Raw genomic sequence first — 21,800 nt, 5'->3', positions numbered from 1 at the left:
AAAAATACGACATGACAGCCATCTCTTAGCTGCATTCCTGAAGCTTAATGTACGTTGAGACTTACTTTGAACTCATGACCTACTGGAATATTTCCCAGCATTATTTTTCTTTTTTTCTTTTTTGAGACAGAGTCTTGCCCTGTCGCCCAGGCTGGAGTGCAATGCCATGATCTCAGCTCACTGCAACCTCCACCTCCCGGGTTTAAGCAATTCTTCTGCCTCAGCCTCTCAAGTAGCTGGGACTACAGGCATGCACCACCATGCCTGGCTAATTTTTTTGTATTTTTAGTAGAAATGGAGTTTTGCCATGTTGGCCAGGCTGGTCTCGAACTCCTGATCTCAGGTGATCCACCCAACCTTGGCCTCCCAAAGGGCTGGGATTACAGGCATGAGCCACCATGCCTGGTCCCTAGTATTATTTTTCTAATAATGCTAGTAAAGTGACTTTCAGCCCTATAATCAAGCTAGAGAATATCTAAATATTTATATCTAAATTAAAATACAATACAACCTCTTGGCGTTTCTCCCAGAAAAATGAAAATGTATTTTTCATACAGAAACATATACACACCTTTATTTGTAATAGTCAAAAACTAAAAACTATCCAAATGTCCTTCGATGTGCGAATGGCTAAACTATGGTATATCCATAACATGGAATACAGGTTGAGCATACCAAAAGTCCAAAATTCAAAATGCTCTGAAGTTCAAAACTTTTAGTGCTAACATGACCCATGTGGAAAATTCCACACACAGTACTCCCTGAAGCGGCTCCCCTATCATACACACTATGCCCCATCCAGGATGCAAACAGACAGTTCCCCATAAGGCTCCTGCATCACAACAGATTTATTTTCAAACCCATTCTTTCTTTACTGAAGGTGTAATCTTTGTGGAGATTTAGATTTTATGCCGGGGTCTTAAATTCAGCAGCCTACACTGTGGCAGATCCTCCTCTTACAGAGCTGTTAATTCCCAAAGCTCTAGTTCCTGGAGGCACAGACCTCCAGCCTCTGTGCTTTGTCCCCTCTTTAATTCTCCAGGTTTGGGATCACCTTTGTTCAGTTTTCCTTTTAGAATACCCTTTACTTTCTTCCAGGTTTGCCAATGCATTTAAAAGTATCTTAAGTGATTTTATTGGGTATCTAGGTGTTGTTTTTTTTTTTTTTTTTTAACTGCTAAAAAGGTTTCACAGAATATCTGCCACACCGTATTTCCATAAATTCCAAATAGGCTATGAATTTTTAACGTTAAAAGAACAGAATTAACATGTTGACAAAGAATCTCTCCTTGGCCGAACTACTCAGGCTCCTCTGAACTTTCTTCTCAAATAGGCCCTGACTTTGGACTTCTAGTATTTATCTCTGCATTGTCCAATTTGAGCAAGAACCCTGCTAAGTCATGTTAGCCAGAATCCCCCATCCTTGCCATGAGATCACCCTTAAAATCTAACTGGGTTCTTCATCTTCCACTATCCCCTGGGTGATGATCACTCTGCCCTGACTTCAGCAAGGATCTCGTTAGGTCAGTTTAGCCAGAATCCTCCCTTACCTCTTAGTAATTTTCCATCTACTAACACCCATCCTTGCTCATTGGCTATAAATTCCAACTTTTCCTTGTTGTATTTGGAGTTGGGCTTAATCTCTCTCCCTTACTGCGAAATCCCACTGCAATTGCCGTGGTCCCTATACCTATCACAATGGTCCCCTCTTGAATGAAGTCTGCTGTACCATCTTTAACAAGTGTCAAGAATAATTTTTTCTTTAACAATGTAATGCGGCCAGGCACGGTGGCTCACGCCTGTAATCCCAGCACTCTGGGAGGCCGAGGTGGGTGGATCACCTGAGGTCAGGAGTTCAAGACCAGCGTGGCCAACATGGCGAAACCCCGTTGCTACTAAAAATACAAAAATTAGGCCAGGCGCGGTGGCTCAAGCCTGTAATCCCAGCACTTTGGGAGGCCGAGACGGGCGGATCACGAGGTCAGGAGATCGAGACCATCCTGGCTAACACGGTGAAACCCCGTCTCTACTAAAAAATACAAAAAAAAAACTAGCCGGGCGAGGTGGCGGGCGCCTGTAGTCCCAGCTACTCGGGAGGCTGAGGCAGGAGAATGGCGTAAACCCGGGAGGTGGAGCTTGCAGTGAGCAGAGATCTGGCCACTGCACTCCAGCCTGGGCGACAGAGCGAAACTCCGTCTCAAAAAAAAAAAAAAACAAAAAACAAAAATGAGCTGGGCGTGGCGGCGCGCATGCCTTTGATCCCAGCTACTTGGGAAGCTGAGGCAGGAGAACTGCTCCAACCCAGGAGGCAGAGGTTGCAGTAAGCCAAGATCACGCCACTGCACTCCAGCCTGGGTGACAGAGTGAGACTCTGTTGTTTTGTTTTGTTTTGTTTTGAGACAAACAATGTAATGCATAAGCCTCAGGGAATTTCTCCATTTCTTTTTTACTTACCCGTGCAAAGTCAAAATGGGGTTCATACTGTCCTCCAACTCCATAATTTGCTACCTGAAGGAAAGACACAAAGCATGAAAGAAAAGAACTATAAAAATTACTATTCAAAAAAATCTACGAACCTCATTTTTTGGACTTTTATAGACCATGGTCAGGTATTTACAGAGAAATGAAAAGTATTTAAAATCAATGAGCGTTCCTACGAAAACAGGGATGAAAAACAAAGGACAGCTACTATATATCTATAGATATAGATCTTTATATCTATAGATCTATATATATTTATATTTATATATATGTACCCCTCCCCACCCCCCCACCAGAGACAGGCTGAAGTGCAGTGATGAAATCAGAGCGCACTGCAGCCTCAACCTTTGGGGGCACAAGTGATCCTCCCACTTCAGCCTCCTGAGTATCTGGGACTACAGGTGCACGCTACCACACCCAGCTAATGTTTAAAAATTTAATACATAAGTTAAAATTTGATATTTCTATTATTTTGTTTCACTAAACACTTTCCTTTGGAACTTAAATAAAAAAATGTTTTCCAAAGCCCCAAAAGCTGGTGAACTTGCAATCTACTTTAATAAAATATCTTTTCTTAAAATACATATTTTTTCCCTGCTAAAAAAGGAAAGAAGTTAACACCAATTTAATTATTCCTGCCGAGGGGCCCTAACAACTTCAGTTGCTTATGACAATGTCCCAGTGTGACGCAGCAAAATGTAAGAAAAATATTTGGTCTGAGTTCAACTTTGGATATAATCTCAGTTTTCTTATTTGTTAAAATGAGGAGAATGATACTTAACTCTTTCCCTCAATCACACAACACAATAAAATGCTGACAAAATCAAAGGAGAACATAAGAGTGCTACTGGTGAAACTGGAATTACTGCTGGAGTGTGTCTTGCTCTGGGGGCCAGCAGCCACAGCACCCCTTCATCCCTGAAGCTAAGCCAGGAATGAAGGCCTAAGGCCTACTTGGAAGCCTGACATTTCCAAGCAGAGATGCCAGCAGCTGTTACACCCTTTCCGGTGGGGTCAAGGGAGATGGAACTGCTCTACCCACCCCTCCTCCAACTCCCTGAGGCAGGAGCTGGAGCCGTGTACTCCCTCCCAAGAGAACAGTACTTTGGCAGAACACTGCATCCCAGGGAAATGATGCCTGGGCCACCCAGAGCAGTCATGTCCCCTGAGCCTGAGCTGAAACAGCACATCACCCTTGGGGAACTGTTGCACTGGCCAAGCTGAGCAGCTGCACATCCCAGGGCTGAAGTAGTACCCAGGGACCCAGGGAAACAGAGCAGTGGCTAAGCTGAGAGATGTGCCCTGCAGGACAAATAACTCCAGTACCCTGCTTCCCTGGAGAGTCCACGCTGCTGAGACAATTCTCTTTCTGGGAAGTGAAGTCATTGCTGTGCTGCTCTCTGCCCCACAGGGCCCAAACAACAGGCATGGTTGGCCATTCAGGGGTGCTTATTCCTGCTGTACCTGGCCTCAGAGTCTGGGATCCATCTGAGCCCACCAATCCAGGTTCTAGAGTGACTACTACATGGTGCCTCATCCCCAGGGATAGGAGTTGCCACTAACCCTATTGGCTCAGGCTCCTAAATCATAGCCAAACCCTGCATCCCAGACTCAAACCTCCACATCATCCTCTCTTCCCTAGAGTTGGGCCAGAGCTGTGCCCTGTCCGCCAGGGGTAGACTCACAGCTACATACTGACACTCTTTTCCCAAGCAGCTAGAGGGTGCCTCAGAGTCACAGATCCTGGCACTATAGGCAACCTACATCCAACCCTGCCATAGAGAGTGACCCTGTACCCTAAGACCCAGGTGTTACAGTAGTATGTGAGACCCTGAGACCAGGATCCTAGCCCCACAGCCACTCCAAACACTTGAACCTGGATTGCAGCACCATGGCAGCTGCTTGTAGGATATGTCAGACCTGCCACAAGAAGACTCCCACTGGCTAAAACTCCCTATTGTGCGGAAAACAAGAATGGAAGGATTCCAAAAGCTCTTGCCACTGAAGATACTAACAATGTACTCCACAGCGACCACCACCACAAACTTCTCCAGCCTAGGCTGCTGAGGCACCCACAATTATTGTTGACAATGAATACAGCTGAAGAAGCTACAAGAGACTGCAGTACTGAACCTACCTGGAAACAGAGTCACCACACCCTTCCCAAACAGTCCAACTGAAGTGAAAAGTTTAAAAGAGCCAATTGTTCCACTAGATGCAAAGACATCAATGCAGGAAACAAGAAACATTAAAAAGCAATGAAATATGACACTGCTGAGAATGTAACTCTCTAGTTACAGGCCCAAATGAAAAGGAAATCAACACCTAGCTAGAAAAAAATTCAAATAATGATCTTAAGGAAACTCAAACAGATAAAAGAAAATACAGATAGATAATTCAATGAAATCAGGAAAACAATTCATGATATGAATCAGAATTTCAAAAAAGAAAGATATCATAAAAAAGAACCAAACAAAATTCCTGCAGCTGAAGAATTCAATGAACGCGGGAGGCTGAGGCAGGAGAATCGCCTGAACCTGGGAGGCGGAGGTTGCAGTGAACTGAGATCTCGCCACTGCACTCCAGCCTGGTGACAGAGCGAGACCCCATCTCAAAAAAAAAAAAAAAAAAAGCTGCACCAGCACACTTGATTAAGCAAAACCATCTCTGAACCTGAAGATACATGTTTGGTATTACTCAGAGGGGGGAAAAAAAGGAAACATAATGAAAAAGGACAAAGAGAGTACACAAGACTTATGGGACACCATTAAACATTTGTATTACAGGAGTTCCAGAAGAAGAGAGGGCAAAAAGCATAGAAAACCTATTTAATAATAGCTGAAAACTACCCAAGTCTGGGGAAGAGAGAAGGGTATCCAGCTCCAGGAAGTTCGAAAGTCTCCAAATAGATTCAACCCAAAAAAGTCCTCTCTGAAGCACATTTTAGTCAGATTGTCAAACATCAAAGAATTCTAAAAACAGCAAGGTAGCTAGATTAACAAAGAAAAAGATCCAAATAAGCACAATCAGAAATAACAAAGGTGACATTACAACTGACCCCAAAGAAATACAAAAAGTCCTTAGAGATTATTATTAACACCTCTATGCACACAAACTTTTATAAAAAACCTAGAAGAAACTGATAAATTCCTAGAAACATACAACCTCCCAAGACTGAACCAGAAAAAACTGAAACCCTTAACAGACCAGTAAGGAGTTCTGAAATTGAATTGTAATTAAACAAAACAAAACAAAAACCTACTGACCAAAAAAAGCCCTGGACTGGATGGATTCACAGCCGAATTTTTTACCAGACATACAAAGAAGAGCTAGTATCAATCCTACTGAAATTATTCCAAAAAACTGAGAAGGAAAGACTCCTCCTTAACTCATTTATTAAGCCAGCATCATTCTGATACCAAAACTCATCAGAGACATGATGAAAAAAGAAAACTTCAGGCTGATATTCCTAATGAACATAGACACAAAATACTCAAAAAAAATTAGAAAACAAAACCTAGCAGCACATCAAAAAGTTAATTTACTACAATCAAGTAGGTTTTATTTGTGGGGTGCAAGGTTGGTTCAATAAATGTAATTTACCACATAAACAGAATTAAAAACCATATGATCATCTCCGCAGATGCAGAAAGAGCTTTCAAAAAAAATCAACATCCTGGCCGGGCACAGTGGCTCACACCTACAATTCTAGCACTTTGGGAGGCCGAGGTGGGTGGATCACCTGAGGTCAGGAGTTCAACACTAGCCTGGCCAACATGGTAAAACCCTGTCTCTACTAAAAATACAAAAATTAGCTGGGCATGGTGGCGGGGGCCTGTAATCTGCTACACAGGAGGCTGAGGCAGGAGAACTGCATTAACCCAGGAGGTGGAGGTTGCAGTGAGCCAAGATCACACCACTGCACTCCAGCCTGGGCAACAGAGTAAGACTCCATCTCAAGAAAAAACAAACAAACAAAACCAGAAATAACAGATACTGGGCAAGGATGAAGAGAAAGGGGCATGCATGCTCATACACTGCTGGTGGGAATGTAAAGTAGTACAATCACTATGGAGAACAGTGTAGAGGTTCCTTAAAAAACTAAAAATAGATCTACCATATGATCCAGCAATCCCAATGCCAAGTATATATCCAAAAGAAAGGAAATTAACATGATGAAGAGATATCCGCATTCTCATGTTTATTGCAGGACTATTCACAATAGCTAATGTATGGAATCAACCTAAGTGTCCATCAACAGATGAATGGATAAAGAAAATGTAGTGCTTATATATAATGAAACACTATTCAGCCATAAGAATGTAATCTTGTCACAGGGATGGAACCTGTGACATTCTTATTCAGCCATAAGAATGTAATCTTGTCACAGGGATGGAACCTGTTCTGCAGCCTCTGCTGGTGATACTCAGGCAAACAGGGTCTGGAGTGGACCTCCAGCAAACTCCAACAGACCTGCAGCTGAGGGACCTGACAGTTAGAAGGAAAACTAACAGAAAGGAATAACGTCAACATCAACAAAAGGGTCATCTACACCCAAACCCCATCTGTAGGTCACCAACATCAAAGACCAAAGGTAGATACAACTACAAAGATGGGGAGAAACCAGAGCGGAAAAGCTGAAAATTCTAAAAATCAGAGCACCTCTTCTCCTCCAAAGGACTGCAGCTCCTCGCCAGCAACAGAACAAACCTGGATGGAGAATGACTTTGATGAGTTGACAGAAGTAGGCTTCAGAAGGTTGGTAATAACAAACCTTCTCCCCACTAAAGGAGCATTGTTCTAAGTCATTGCAAGGAAGCTAAAACCCTTGAAAAAAGGATTAGACAAATGGCTAACTAGAACCAACAGTGTAGAGAAGACCTTAAATGATGGAGCTGAAAACCATGGCACAAGAACTTCGTGACGCATGCATAAGCTTCAATAGCCAATTGGATCAAGTGGAAGAAAGTATATCAGTGACTGAAGATGGAATTAATGAAATAAAGTGAGAACACAAGTTTAGAGAAAAAAGAGTAAAAGAAACTAATCAAGCTTCCAAGAAATATGGAACTATCTAAAAAGACCAAATCTACATTTCATTGGTGTACCTGAAAGTGACAGGGAGAATGGAACCAGGTTGGAAAACACTCTTCAGGAAATTATCCAGGAGAACTTCCCCAACCTAGCAAGGTAGGCCAACATTCAAATTCAGGAAATACAGAGAACACCACAAAGATACTCCGTGAGAAGAGCAACTCCAAGACACCTAATTGTCAGATTCACCAAGGTTGAAATGAAGGAAAAAGTGTTAAGGGCAGCCAGAGAGAAAGGTCGGGATACCCACAAAGGCAGGCCCATCAAATTAACAGCGGATTTCTCGGCAGAAACCCTACAAGCCAGAAGAGAGTGAGGCCCAATATTCAACATTCTTAAAGAATTTTCAACCCAGAATTTCATATCCAGCCAAACTAAGCTTCGTAAGTAAAGGAAAAATAAAATCGTTTGCAGAGAAGCAAACGCTGAGAGATTTTTGTCACCACCAGGCCTGCCTTACAAGAGCTCCTAAAGGAAGCACTAAACATGGAAAGAAGCAACCAGTACCAGCCACTGCAAAAACATGCCAAATTGTAAAGACTACATCAATTAACAGGCAAAATAACCAGCTAACATCATAATGACAGGTTCAAATTCACACATAACAATATTAATGTTAAATGTAAATGGGCTAAATGCCCCGATGAAAAGGCACAGACTGGTAAACTGGATAGAGTCAAGACCCATCAGGAGACCCACGTCATGTGCAGAGACACACACAGGCTCAAAATAAAGGGATGGAGGAAGATCTACCAAGCAAATGGAAAGAAAAAAAGAGCAGGAGTTGCAACCCTAGTCTCTGATAAAACAGAATTTAAACCAACACAGATCAAAAGAGACAAAGAAGGCCATTACATAATGGTAAAGGGATCAATTCAACAGGAAGTGCTAACTATCCCAAATATATATGCACCTAATACAGGGGCACCCAGATTCATAAAGCAAGTCCTTAGAGACCTAAAAAGAGACTCAGACTCTCACACAATAATAATGAGAGACTTTAACACCACACTGTCAATATTAGATCAACAAGACAGAAGGTTAACAAGGATATTCAGGACTTGAACTCAGCTCTGCACTAAGCAGACCATTATAATAGACATCTACAGAACTCTCTCCACCCCAAATCAACAGAATACACATTCTTCGCAGCACCACATCATACTTATTCTAAAATTGACCACAAACTGGAAGTAAAGCACTCCTCAGCAAATGTAAAAGAACAGAAATTACAATAAACTGTCTCTCAGACCGCAATGTAATCAAATTAGAACTCAGGATTAAGAAACTTACTCAAAACCATACAACTACATGGAAACTGAACAACCTGCTCCTGAATGACTACTGGGTACATAACGAAATGAAGGCAGAAATAGATGTTCTTTGAAACCAATGAGAACAAAGACACAATGTACAAGAATCTCTGGGACACATTTAAAGCAGTGTGTAGAGGAACATTTATAGCACTAAATGCCCACAAAAGAAAGCAAGAGGCCGGGCGCGGTGGCTCAAGCCTGTAATCCCAGCACTTTGGGAGGCCGAGAGGGGTGGATCACGAGGTCAGGAGATCGAGACCATCCTGGCCAACACGGTGAAACCCCGTTTCTACTAAAAACATACAAAAAACTAGCCGGGCGAGGTGGCGGGCGCCTGTAGTCCCAGCTACTCCGGAGGCTGAGGCAGGAGAATGGCGTAAACCCGGGAGGCGGAGCTTGCAGTGAGCTGAGATCTGGCCACTGCACTCCAGCCTGGGCGACAGAGCGAGACTCCGTCTCAAAAAAAAAAAAAAAAGAAAGAAAGCAAGAAAGATCTAAAATCGACACCCTAACGTCACAATTAAAAGAACTAGAGGGCCGGGCATGGTGGCTCAAGCCTGTAATCCCAGCACTTTGGGAGGCCGAGACGGGTGGATCACGATGTCAGGAGATCGAGACCATCCTGGCCTACACGGTGAAACCCCGTCTCTACTAAAAAATACAAAAAAACTAGCCGGGCGAGATGGCAGGCGCCTGTAGTCCCAGCTACTCGGGAGGCTGAGGCAGGAGAATGGCGTAAAACCCGGGAGGCAGAGCTTGCAGTGAGCCAAGATCGCGCCACTGCACTCCAGCCTGGGTGACAGAGCGAGACTCTGTCTCAAAAAAAAAAAAAAAAAACTAGAGAAGCAAGAGTAAACACATTCAAAAGCTAGCAGAAGACAAGAAATAACTAAGATCAGAGCAGAACTAAAAGAGATAGAGACACAAAAAACCCTTCAAAAAAACTCAATGAATCCAGGAGCTGATTTTTTGAAAAGATCAACAAAATTGGTAGACAGCTAGCAAGACTAATAAAGAAGAAAAGAGAGAAGAATCAAATAGATGCAATAAAAAATGATAAAGGGGATATCACCACCGACCCCACAGAAATACAAACTACCATCAGAGAATACTATAAACACCTCTACGCAAATAAACTAGGAAATCTAGAAGAAATGGATAAATTCCTGGACACATATACCCTCCCAAGACTAAACCAGGAAGAAGTTGAATCTCTGAATAGACCAATATCAGGCTCTGAAATTGAGGCAATAATTAATAGCCTACCAACCAAAAAAAGTCCAGGAGCAGACAGATTCACAGCCGAATTCTACCAGAGATACAATGAGGAGCTGATACCATTCCTTCTGAAACTATTTCAATCAATAGAAAAAGAAAGAATCCTCCCTAACTCATTTTATGAGGCCAACATCATCCTGATACCAAAGCCTGGCAGAGATACAACAAAAAAAGAGAATTTTAGACCAATATCCCTGATGAACATCGATGCAAAAATCCTCAATAAAATACTGGGAAACCGAATCCAGTAGCACATCGAAAAGCTTATCCACTGCAATCAAGTTGGCTTCATCCCTGGGATGCAAGGCTGGTTCAACATACACAAATCAATAAACGTAATCCAGCATATAAATAGAACCATGACAAAAACCACATGATTATCTCAATAGATGCAGAAAAGGCCTTTGATAAAATTCAACGGCCCTTCATGCTAAAAGCTTTAAATAAACTAGGTATTGATGGAACATATCTCAAACTAATAAGAGCTACTTATGACAAACCCACAGCTAATATCATACTGAATGGGCAAAAGCTGGAAGCATTCCCTTTGAAAACTGGCATAAGACAAGGATGGCCTCCCTCACCACTCCTATTCAACATAGTGTTGGAAGTTCTGGCCAGGGCAATCAGGCAAGAGAAAGAAAGAAAGGGTATTCAATTAGGAAATGAAATCAAATTGTCCCTGTTTGCAGATGACATAATTGTATATTTAGAAAACCCCATGGTCTTAGCCCAAAATCTCCTTAAGTTGATAAGCAACTTCAGCAAAGTCTCAGGATACAAAATTAACGTGCAGAAATCACAAGTATTCCTATCCACCAATTAACAGACAAACAGAAAGCCAAATCATGAGTGAACTCTCATTCACAATTGCTTCAAAGAGAATAAAATACCCAGGAATCCAACTTAAAAGGATGTGAAGAACCTCTTCAAGGAGAACTACAAACCACTGCTCAACAAAATAAAAGAGGACACAAACAAATGGAAGAACATTCCATGCTCATGGATAGGAAGAATCAATATTGTGAAAATGGTCATACTGCCCAAGGTAATTTACAGATTCAATGCCATCCCCATCAAGCTACCAATGACTTTCTTCACAGAATTGAAAAAACTACTTTAAAGTTCATATGGAACCAAAAAAGAGCCCATACTGCCAAGACAATCCACTTCTTCTTTTTGGCCAGACCCGGATGACAGTTTATTATTTAAAATTGAAAAGAGGCCAAGGCACAGTGGCTCATGCCTGTAATCCCAACACTTCAAGAGGCCAAGGCAGGCAGATCACTTGAGGCCAGGAGTGCGAGACCAGCCTGGCCAACACGGTGAAATCCCATAGCTACTGAAAACACAAAAATTAGCTAGGCGTGGCGGCATGTGCCTGTGGTCCCAGCTACTTGGGAGGCTGAGGCAGGAGAATCACTTGAGCCCAGGGAGCGGAGGTCACATTGATCCAAGACTGCACCACTGCACTCCAGTGAGACTGTCTCAAAAAAAAGAAAAACAAAAAAGGTTGAAAAGAAGCAAAAGCAAAAGTATCACCTTTCTAATGAATTTATGAGCTGCATATTGACTGTATCTGTCTTAGAATTTTGCAACCAGGCCAGGCACAGTGCCTCACGCCTGTAATCCCAGCACTTTGGGAGGTCAAGGCACGTGGTCAGGAGTTCTTGAACTCCTTGAGGTCAGGAGTTCAAGACCAGCCTGACCAACATGGTGAAACCCCGTCTCTACTAAAAATACAAAATTAGCTCAGTGTGGTGGCGCATGCCTGTAATCCCAGCTACCTGGGAGGCTGAGGCAGGAAAATTGCTTGAACCAGGAGACAGGGGTTGTAGTGAGCCGAGATCATGCCACTGCACTCTAGCCTGGGCCACAGAGCCAGACTCCATCACAAAAAAAAAAAAAAAAAAAATTGCAACCAGAAAGGCTATAATAAAGGCATTGGTTTTTTTAGTGCGTATGTTGATAATTAAAAGAAAAAAAAAAAAAAAATCTAATACAGACAAGGGAACTCAAATATTTTTTAAAATATTTTTCTATAGGGAGAGACTAAGGAATAGAAATAATGCTGACAAAGGGGAAGACTAAGCTGTTTCTTTTCTCTGGTTTACAGGCCTATGCTTTTTTATTTATTTATTGTTTACTATTGAAACCAAATGAGATTATTATACATTGATTTTATGTTTATTCTCTATAACTAACATTCCTATATATACCTGTTTACTACAGATATTCTGAGTCAAGTTGTGATTATGACAGAGTGAAGAATTATTTTGAGACAGCTGCTTTTGATGACAAATGATTTATAGACATAAAAGTAACAGTAGAAAAAGAGAAGTGATATAAAAAGTCCTATGTTTCACTATTACTAATAAAGGAAAACTATTTGCTTATAAATAAATAAATAAATGAATAAAAAGAAAAAAAAAAACAAAACTATTTTTTAAAACCCACCCTGGCCACTTGACAGGCAAACTGAGGTCTGGGGGATAGAAAAAAAAATTACAGTGTACTTAATATTAGTAATAATGTATTTTTCATTTCCCTAGACATCTATACTCAACAGGGAGAGTTTTCATGTTTTGACAAGAAATTTAAAAGTCACAGAACAATCATAATTTTTCCCATTATTAAAATCACTTTGCATGGTTGCAGCTTACAGGTCACTTTTTAAGGTCCCAAACTATCATGCAAATTGAGGACTACCTGTTCAGTGTAAAGGAAATCTCCTCTGAAGCATCTCTTTTTTTTTTTTTTTTTGAGACGGAATCTCTCCCTGTCGCCCGGGCTGGAGTACAGTGGCCAGATCTCAGCTCACTGCAAGCTCCACCTCCCGGGTTTATGCCATTCTCCTGCCTCAGCCTCCCAAGCAGCTGGGACTACAGGCGCCCGCCACCTCGCCCGGCTAGTTTTTTGTATTTTTTAGTAGAGACGGAGTTTCACCATGTTAGCCAGGATGGTCTCGATCTCCTGACCTCGTGATCCGCCCGTCTCGGCCTCCCAAAGTGCTGGGATTACAGGCTTAAGCCACTGCGCCCGGCCCCCTGAAGCATCTCTTGAAGAGTAAAAATGACTTAAGGATAATGTGATTACCTACCTGTAATTCCTCTGCTGTGGAAACATCTAGTCCTGTTAGATCTTGTATTCTCATATTAATTCGAGACACCACAGGGTTTTCATAGCCAGAGAGCCAGGCACTAAGAATAAGAAGAATATTAGTTTTATTGATAATGTTTCATTACATGGAGACGAATAGCTGTTATTTTGAAAGCCGTATAATATATAGGACAATAAACCTTTACTGATGGCATTTAGTTCATTTTCTTGCTTACTATCATCTTTATGAATGGATAATGTAATTTTTTTAAAATGTCACATTCTACTGTTAGAGGTTGGGAAGGAAAAAACTAATCAAATTTATTATAACACTTCTATGAAAACAGTTGAATTAATGTAAGGAGGCTACATTGAAAGCCACCTACTGTTGAGAACTTCAAAAAATTCTTTAAAAAACCATACCAAACAAAACAACGTTCCTTCCAGGTAAGGTACAGGAACTGACTATGGTGGAAGTCATGGGGTGTTCAGCTTGAGGTACGTAATGCTAATATTTTGTAAGAAAAAAATTCTGCTTACTGCCTAAATTTTAAAAAGGTACCCAAACACACCTACTGAAGGATGGACAATTATAGGTGTTGGTAAGGATGTGAAGAAACTGGAGCCCTCATACATTGCTGATGGGAATGTAAAAGGTGCAGCCACTTTGGAAAACAGTTTGGTATTTGCTCAAAATGCTAAACACAGCTACCAAATGACCCAGCAATTTACTTCTAGGTATATATCCAAGAGAAATTAAATCTTATGTCCATACAATAACTTGTACAGAATTTTTTATGGCATCATTACATATAATAGCCAAAAAGTAGAAATAACCCAAATATCCATCAATTTATCAATGGACACATAAAATATGGTATAACTATAAACTGGAATATTATTGTATCACAAAAGGAATAAAGGTACTGGTGAGGCACAGTGGCTCATGCCTGTAATCCCAGCACTTTGGGAGGCCGAGGTAGAAAGGTCACTTGAGGCCAGGAGTTTGAGACCAGCCTGGGCAACACAGTGAGATCCCAACTCTACAAAACATTTTAAAAATTAGCTAGGCATGGTGGCATGCACCTGTAGTTCCAGCTACTCTGGCAGCTGAGGCAAGAGCTGCTTGAGCATAGGAGTTTGAGGCTGCAGCGAATTATGATCACACCACTGCACTCCAACCTGGGTGACAGAGTGAGACCCTGTCTCTACATACATGGATGGAACATCATATTAAGTCAAGCCAGATAAAAAGGCCACATGTTATATGCCACTTCTATGAAATATACAGAAGAGGCAAATCCATAGATAATAGAAAACAGATTACTGGTTGCCAGGGGATGGGGCTGGGGGGAATGGGAAATGACTCCTTATGGGTACAGGATTTTTTTTGAGTGACAAAAATGTTCTGGAATTAGACATTGGTTATAGTTGCACAAGGCTAAAAACCACTGAAATGCATACTTGAAAAGCATGGATTTTATGATACGGGAACTACATCTCAATTTTAAATGGTACCCCCAAATTCAACTATATCCCTTTTTCACATATGCTTTTAACCAATCAGTCCTTCGCTTTCTTCACTTCTCCTCTCACTGAGCTTTGATTCTATAGCTCATCATTTATAACAACATTCTTTCTAAATGTCTAAACTCAACTGTCTGGCAAAAACAATCCTGAATAAATCTCTTTTCTCCAAGCTTATATCTGTGTCACCAAACCCTACTGGAGAAAGTCATGAAATAGGGCAGCTATGTCCCACTAAAAATTCATGAATACCACTTTCAAATGGGTTCTTCACTTTTACTTCCTCTTCCACTCTGTACCCTAACTCACTTCAGCCTCTCCCTTCACTCAGTAGATAATGTATCTCCTACTTCAGAGGAAATAAATGCCTTTACAATTAAAATTTATTTCCCCAACTCTGTATATCCCTCCAGTTACCAATCTTTCTTTTCCCTCTTCAAGCTAACTTTGTCAGATTCCTAATCTCTGAACTCATTGTAATCTAGCTTTAGTCACTTATATCACTCCCTCAAAACTGCTCTTGCTAATGTTACCCATAGCCCTATTGTGCTTCTAAATCTAATGACATTTTTCAATTCTTATTGTATTTGTTCCTTTGGTAACATTTGTGACAACACTCATCCTTTTGGAAACTCTCTCAAACACTCATTCTCCAGGCATTCCTCCAGTGTCTCAGGCTGCTTTGTCTTGGTCTCCTAAATTACAGCCTCCAACACTATATTCTGCCTCCCTCTCAGGACCGCAGCAACATTTCCTCAAGAACGTAGTTCCTCTAGCCCTAAGGCTAGCGAGTATGCTCTTCTCTCTGCCCAGAATATTCTTTTTCACTTTGCAAAATTAAGACTTTGGATATCACCTTAGTTACCACTTGTTTAGGGGAGCTTTCCTTTACCTCTCCCCCTGCCAGATGAAGCCAAAGCTTCCAGAGGCAGACAAAGGAAGCGAGCAAGCGTGAGAGAGAGAGAGCAAAAGAGAGTGTGTGTGCGTTTCTTTAACAGGAGGAAGACATGGAGAAGAAAGAAGTTTTTACTAATCCAACATGAAACTAACACGACAAACAGGGTGGATTCTTAGATGAATCTAAGGTTTATCCTATATTACTAAAATTACTTGCTTGGTGATCTCTTGCAAATTTTTTGGGACTGGCTGAGTATTATAGAATTCCTCAGTGTAGCAAAAACGGGAAGAATCAAAGTGTTACGGTTGTAAAGAATACAGCTGCTTAAGTATATTAAGAATTTTCTTCTTCTAATTCTGCCCCAAGTTCCTGGTAGCACTAATCTGGTATATGTCAATGTACCTGTCTTTCCTGCCTGGCACTATTCGATGGATGTCTGAACTTTATAAGCCACCAACCAACTACTGACTTGATTTTTACAGGTAATTGCAATGCTAAATTGGCAAGTATTCTAATAAAGCTTCGAACTAAATGCCTCATGAACAAACTGTTCCTATTCCATCCTGGAACCTATCACCCACAGAGAACCTGTCTTCTGATATCTTCAACTTCCCTCCCTGCTACCAACAACTTTTAAATATCTAGTCTTATCATTTCCTCTTGTACTTTGGTGGAATCATCGTCCTTCAGCCTTATAGAGGCAGACTTTCTATCTATGCTTTTGATACTGTCCTTTCTAATTCTAGATGCCTTACTCCAGCAGTTATTGCCTCCCTTTTATCTTTAATCTCCTCCTTGTCAATGCTTGCTTACTGAAGTCTCCTGCTACCAAAAAAAATACCTTCACTTTAGCCATTCTAGCAAATTACCACTCCAGTCTTTCACTTTACTCCTTTAAAACTGCAAAAGCAAGAAATGCTTATTACATTCCACAAATGATCATGGGACACTGGTTATCTACACGCAAAGAAAGAAGTTTGACTTCTGCTTCACATTATATTAAAAAGAATTACTCAAGATGGATCAAAGACCTAAATGTAAAAGCTAAAATTATAAAAACTGTGGGAAGAAAACACAGGAGCAATCTTTGTGACGTTGGACTAAGAAATGGTTTAGCTATGACATCAAAAGTACAGGCAACAAAAGGAATAAACAGGACATTATCCAAATAAAAACCTTTTGTGCTTCAAAGAATAACATCAGGAAAGTTAAACAGGATGGGCACAGTGGCTCAAATCTGTAATCCCAGCACTTTGGAAAGCCGAGGCAGGAAAATCGCTTGAGTTCAAGACCAGTCTGGGCAACCTAGCAAGACCCTGTCTCCACAAAAAAAGTTTAAAAATTAGCCAGGCGTGGTAGCGTGTGCCTGTAGTCCTAGCTACTCATGATGCTGAAGCAGAAGGATTACTTAAGCCCAGGAGTTCAAGGATGCAGGGAGCACAATCACACCACTGCACTCCAGCCTGGGCCCCAGAATGAGAACCTGTCTCTAAAAAAATAAAAATAAAAATTTGTGGTAAAATATATGTAACATAAAATTAGCCATTTAGACTATTTTTTAAATTATGGTAAAATATATATAATAGAAATTTTACCATTTTAATTATTTTAAGTGTACAATTCACTGGTGTTAAGTACATTTACAATACCTTGCAACCATCAGCACTATCCATTTTCAGAACTTTTTCATCAAAACCAAATAGAAAACTGTACCCACTGAATAACAACTCCCGTCTCTCCCTCCCCAAAACCCCTGGTAACCCTCTATTCTACGTTCCTTCTGTATGGATTTGCCTATTCTAGGTATCTCCTATAATAAGAATCATATAATGTTTGTCAATTCTAGCTTATTTCACTTAACATGTGCTTTCTTTTTTCTTTTTTGGAGACAGGGTCTCACTCCAGTTGCCCAGGCTGGAGTGCAGTGATGCAATCTTGGCTCACTGCAGCCTCAACCTTCCAGGCTCAGATGACTCTTCCACCTAGCCTCCCATGTAGCTGGGACTACAGGTGTGCACCACCAAAATTTTTTGTATTTTTAGTAGAGACAGGGTTTCATCGTGGTGACCAGGCTGGTGTAGAACTCCTGGACTAAGGCAATCTGCTTGCCTCAGCCTCCCAAAGTGCTGAGATTATAGGTGTGAGCCACCACACCCAGACAACATGATTTTTTCAAGGTTCATCCATGTTATAAGCAGGATATCAGAATTTCGTTTCCTTTTTTAAGGCTGAATAATATTCTACTATCTATATATACCATATGTTTATCCATTCATTTGTTGATAGACATTTGGGTTGCTTCTAACTTTGGGCTACAGTGAATAAATGCTGTTACGAACATTGGTGTGTATCTGACTCCTTGCTTTAAATTCTTTTGGGTATGTACCTAGAAATAGAATTGCTGGATCACGTGGTAACCCTAAACTTTTTGAGGAGCTGGCAGACTATATTCCACAGCAGTGATACCACTTTATATTCCCATTCCTCACTGCCTTTTAAACTACTGCTTTTAGAAAAAAAAAAAAAATCTAATAACCTCCCAGCACTTTGGGAAGCCAAGGTAGGAGGATCGCTTGAGAACAGGAATTCAAGACCAGTCTGGGAAACATAGTGAGACCCTGTCTTTACAAAAAAATAAAAATAAAAAACGAGCAAAGTGTGGTGGCACATGCCTATAGTTTCAGCTACTTAAAGGCTGAGGCAGGAAGATCGCTTGAGCCCAGGAGTTCGAGGTTGCTATGCCCACACCACTACACTCCAACCTTGGCAACAGAATGAGACCTCATCTCTTAAAAAAACAATGGAACAACAACACAAACCTTTAATTCCAGGAGTGGCCATGAAAGTCTACCAATTAAGTACTGGTTAAATAATAGGTTATTTCTAATTTTTCTCTATTATAAACAATATTGTAACAAAAAATGCCGTGTCTATATCTTTGCACACTTGTGGGAGTATCTCTATAGGATAAATTCCTAGATGTGGAATTGCTAAATGACTTTTACATTTTGATAAATGTCAAATTTCCCTCCAAAACAGTTGCAATGATTTACACCTACCCATTTCATAAAACCCTTGCCAGTTTCAATCCTTTTATTCTTTGACAATCTTAGCAAGGCAAAAATATTTTAATGGTTTAAATTTTTTAAGTTTTTATTTGCACATTTCTTGTTATATCATAACATATCTCGGCCAGGTGCAGTGACTCACGCCTGTAATCCCAGCACTTTGGGAGGCTGAGGCGGGTGGATCTCTTGAGGTCAGGAGTTCGAGACCAGCCTAACCAATATGGTGAAACCCCGTCTCTACTAAAAATACAAAATTAGCTAGGTGTGATGGTGCACGCCTGTAACCCCAACTACTTGAGAGCCTGAGGTAGGAGAATTGCTTGAACCCGGAGGTGGAGGTTGCAGTGAGCCGAGAGCACACCACTGCACTTGACTCTGGGCAACAAGAGCAAAACTCCATCTCAAAAAAAAAAAAAAAAAAAAAAAAACTCAATGAAGGGTTTGAGTCTTAGCAGTTAAAGCCAATGTTGATTGTAGATTAAAAGACAAAAAACAAAAACAAAAAACTGTCAACCTGTCATCTTAATTGTAGTTCTGTTGTAGTCACTACAGAGGAAAATGAATTCTACTGATGCATGGGAAGTTATTTAATTTGACTTTCATGTAAAATCCCCTCCAAAATACAGTAATACTCCATTTTTTTTTGAGATGGGGTCTGGTTCTGTCACCCAGGCTAAAGAGCAGTGACACTATCTTGGCTCACCTTCCACCTCTGGGGCTCAAGCAATCCTCCCATCTCAGGCCTCCCGAGTAACTGGAACTACAGGCATGCACCACCATGCCCGGCTAATTTTTGTATTTTTTGTAGAGATGAGGTTTCACCATGTTGCCCAGGCTGGTCTCAAACTCCTGAGCTCAAGCAATCTACCTGCCTTGACCTCCCAAAGTGCTGGAATTACAGGTGTGAGCCATCACACCTGGCCCAAAATATATTAAGACTTTCCTTAGTTTAAGAACTATCTTCAAGTTATTCATCAGGATCCCATCCTTAACAAACCATTACTGCTAATCTGTCTTCAGTGACATTATTATAGACATATCAGGTTATCTAAAAACTCAGCTCTGAATTTACATTGTAACATTAGTAAAAATTCAACGGAGATCATTATACTGTAATGTATTTTAACTGTCCATTCTTCTAGGACCTGGAAGTCCTACTCCTATGTTAGATTAAATCTTAAGAAATCCAGAGGTTTTTATTTCTAGTACTCAATGCTTTAACTGAGTTGGGATTTTTTTTTTTTAACATTATAGCATTTAATAGGAAAAACCATTTGAAGATCATTTATCTTTCATATAACTGTAATTGAAAATGTCAACTAATTATACAGTGTTTTTCCCCATAAAACACAATTTAGTGCCAGGAGAAAAAAGAACTATTTCTTCAGATAACTTTATATGTGTCCTTTTTTTTCCATTAAAAACTAAATAGCCCGAAGTATCTTCCTTTTGGCCTTAATGACAGGACCTGAGGCCAAAGCTGCGCGTTCAATTAGAGTAACATTTCTATGCTTTTTTCCTTTCTACTGAGTTTCTGCTGTTAAAAAAAAAAAACAAAACTTTATGATTTTGTAAAATATCACTAGAATGCGCAGAGTAAGGGAGCAACATTCTTACACAGCAAGACTACACTTCTAATATGTGAGTAAGGAAGGCACACTGAAGTAGACAAGACCATTTTGGAGGTTTTCGAGATTGTTACAAAACCTCCAAAGAAAAATGTCAGTAATATAATTTGAACATGATCACTACCTTCTTCTTCTAACCCGACACACCCATAAAAATATTCTATGATTAGCTAATCTAAAACCACTATATTTTATTTTTTTTACAAAGGCAAAAGATAAGTCGCATCCCAAAATGCCAGTAACAGAGGGCAAATTTTCCAATAATTCTTCTCTAGGTGCTTGGTTAACAAAGGCTAATAATCTAGACTGGGAATTTATCCAGTCCCTTTGCTTCTTAGTGGGAAAATTATACAATAACACTGTACATCCACCCATTTCAGTCATCTCAGTCTGAGTACCACAGTTCAACCCATTAGAGGGCAGTGTTGTTAAAAGTTATGCCGTTAAAAAAAAAAAGCTGAATAACTCAAAACTTTTTGTATTTGTTTATATATACTTTAACACTAATTTGCTCCTTAGTAACAAGGTAAACAAAATCTTAAAACAAAATATCATATTTATGATATATTTAAGGCCAGGCATGGTGGCTCATGCCTGTAATCCTAGCACTTTGGGAGGCCAAGGTGAGAGGATCACTTGAGCCCAGCCAGGAGTTTAAGACCAGCCTGGGCAACAAAGCAAAACCACATCTCTACAAAAATACAAAAATTAGCTGGCATGGTGGTGTGCACCTGTAGCCCCAGCTACTCAGGAGGCTGAAGTGGGAGGACTGCTTGAGCCCAGGAGGTGGCGGCTGTAGTGAGCCATGATTGTGCCACTGCACTCCAGCCTAGGTGACAGAGTGAGACCCTGTCTCCGAAAGAAAATAAAGTAAAATAAAATAAATACACAAATACATATATAAATATCATGTTACATTTATGATATCATAAATACCATATTGTAGGAAATAATTACTTCAGAGAAAAAAAATGAAAATCACTTCCCCACCAGAATCCAAAAAGTTTTTCTACCACTCTAAATAGATTACTGTTTATTTGCATAAGTGGTTATTTATATTACTTTAACTAGACTTATGAGTTCACTTAACTATCTTTTCAGGGCACAAAACTGAATGTTTACATTTCAAAAACTTCAAATTCCATTTCTCTGCTCTAGTCAAAATTATTAGCTTTTCCATTTACAAGCTGTAGTAAATTCTTAGAGTTTTTATTTGCTTTTTAATACCGGAAAAGACAGAGATGACTTGCCAAAAGTTAACAGATGGTCAGTAACATAAGTAAAGCCTTTTTTGGCTGGATACAATGACTCACGCCTGTAATACCAATACTCTGGGAGGCTGATGTGGGAGGATTACTTGAGCCCAGGAGCTTGAGACCAGCCTAGGCAATATAGTGAAACCCTGTCTCTA

The 21,800-nt window shown here is 40.4% G+C and overlaps 1 protein-coding gene across 2 annotated transcripts in view; it reads right to left on the bottom strand.

Annotated features, from left to right (window-relative positions):
* The window catches only part of P4HA1 (prolyl 4-hydroxylase subunit alpha 1), a 90,598-nt gene that overhangs the window by 8,223 nt on the left and 60,575 nt on the right, over nt 1-21,800 (bottom strand). For both annotated transcript variants that reach the window (XM_010373075.2, XM_010373074.2), the window contains exons 10-11: nt 13,270-13,369; nt 2,455-2,508 (exon numbers count right to left, since the gene is read on the bottom strand). In XM_010373075.2, the coding sequence (XP_010371377.1) occupies nt 2,455-2,508; nt 13,270-13,369 (154 nt within the window). The remainder of the gene's footprint in view (nt 1-2,454; nt 2,509-13,269; nt 13,370-21,800) is intronic.

The sequence above is a fragment of the Rhinopithecus roxellana genome, chromosome 11 (genome assembly GCF_007565055.1).
Source record: "Rhinopithecus roxellana isolate Shanxi Qingling chromosome 11, ASM756505v1, whole genome shotgun sequence".
NCBI classification, from domain to species: Eukaryota; Metazoa; Chordata; class Mammalia; order Primates; family Cercopithecidae; genus Rhinopithecus; species Rhinopithecus roxellana.
Note: the sequence above shows the minus strand (reverse complement) of the source record. Positions and strands in the feature narration are given on the sequence as shown.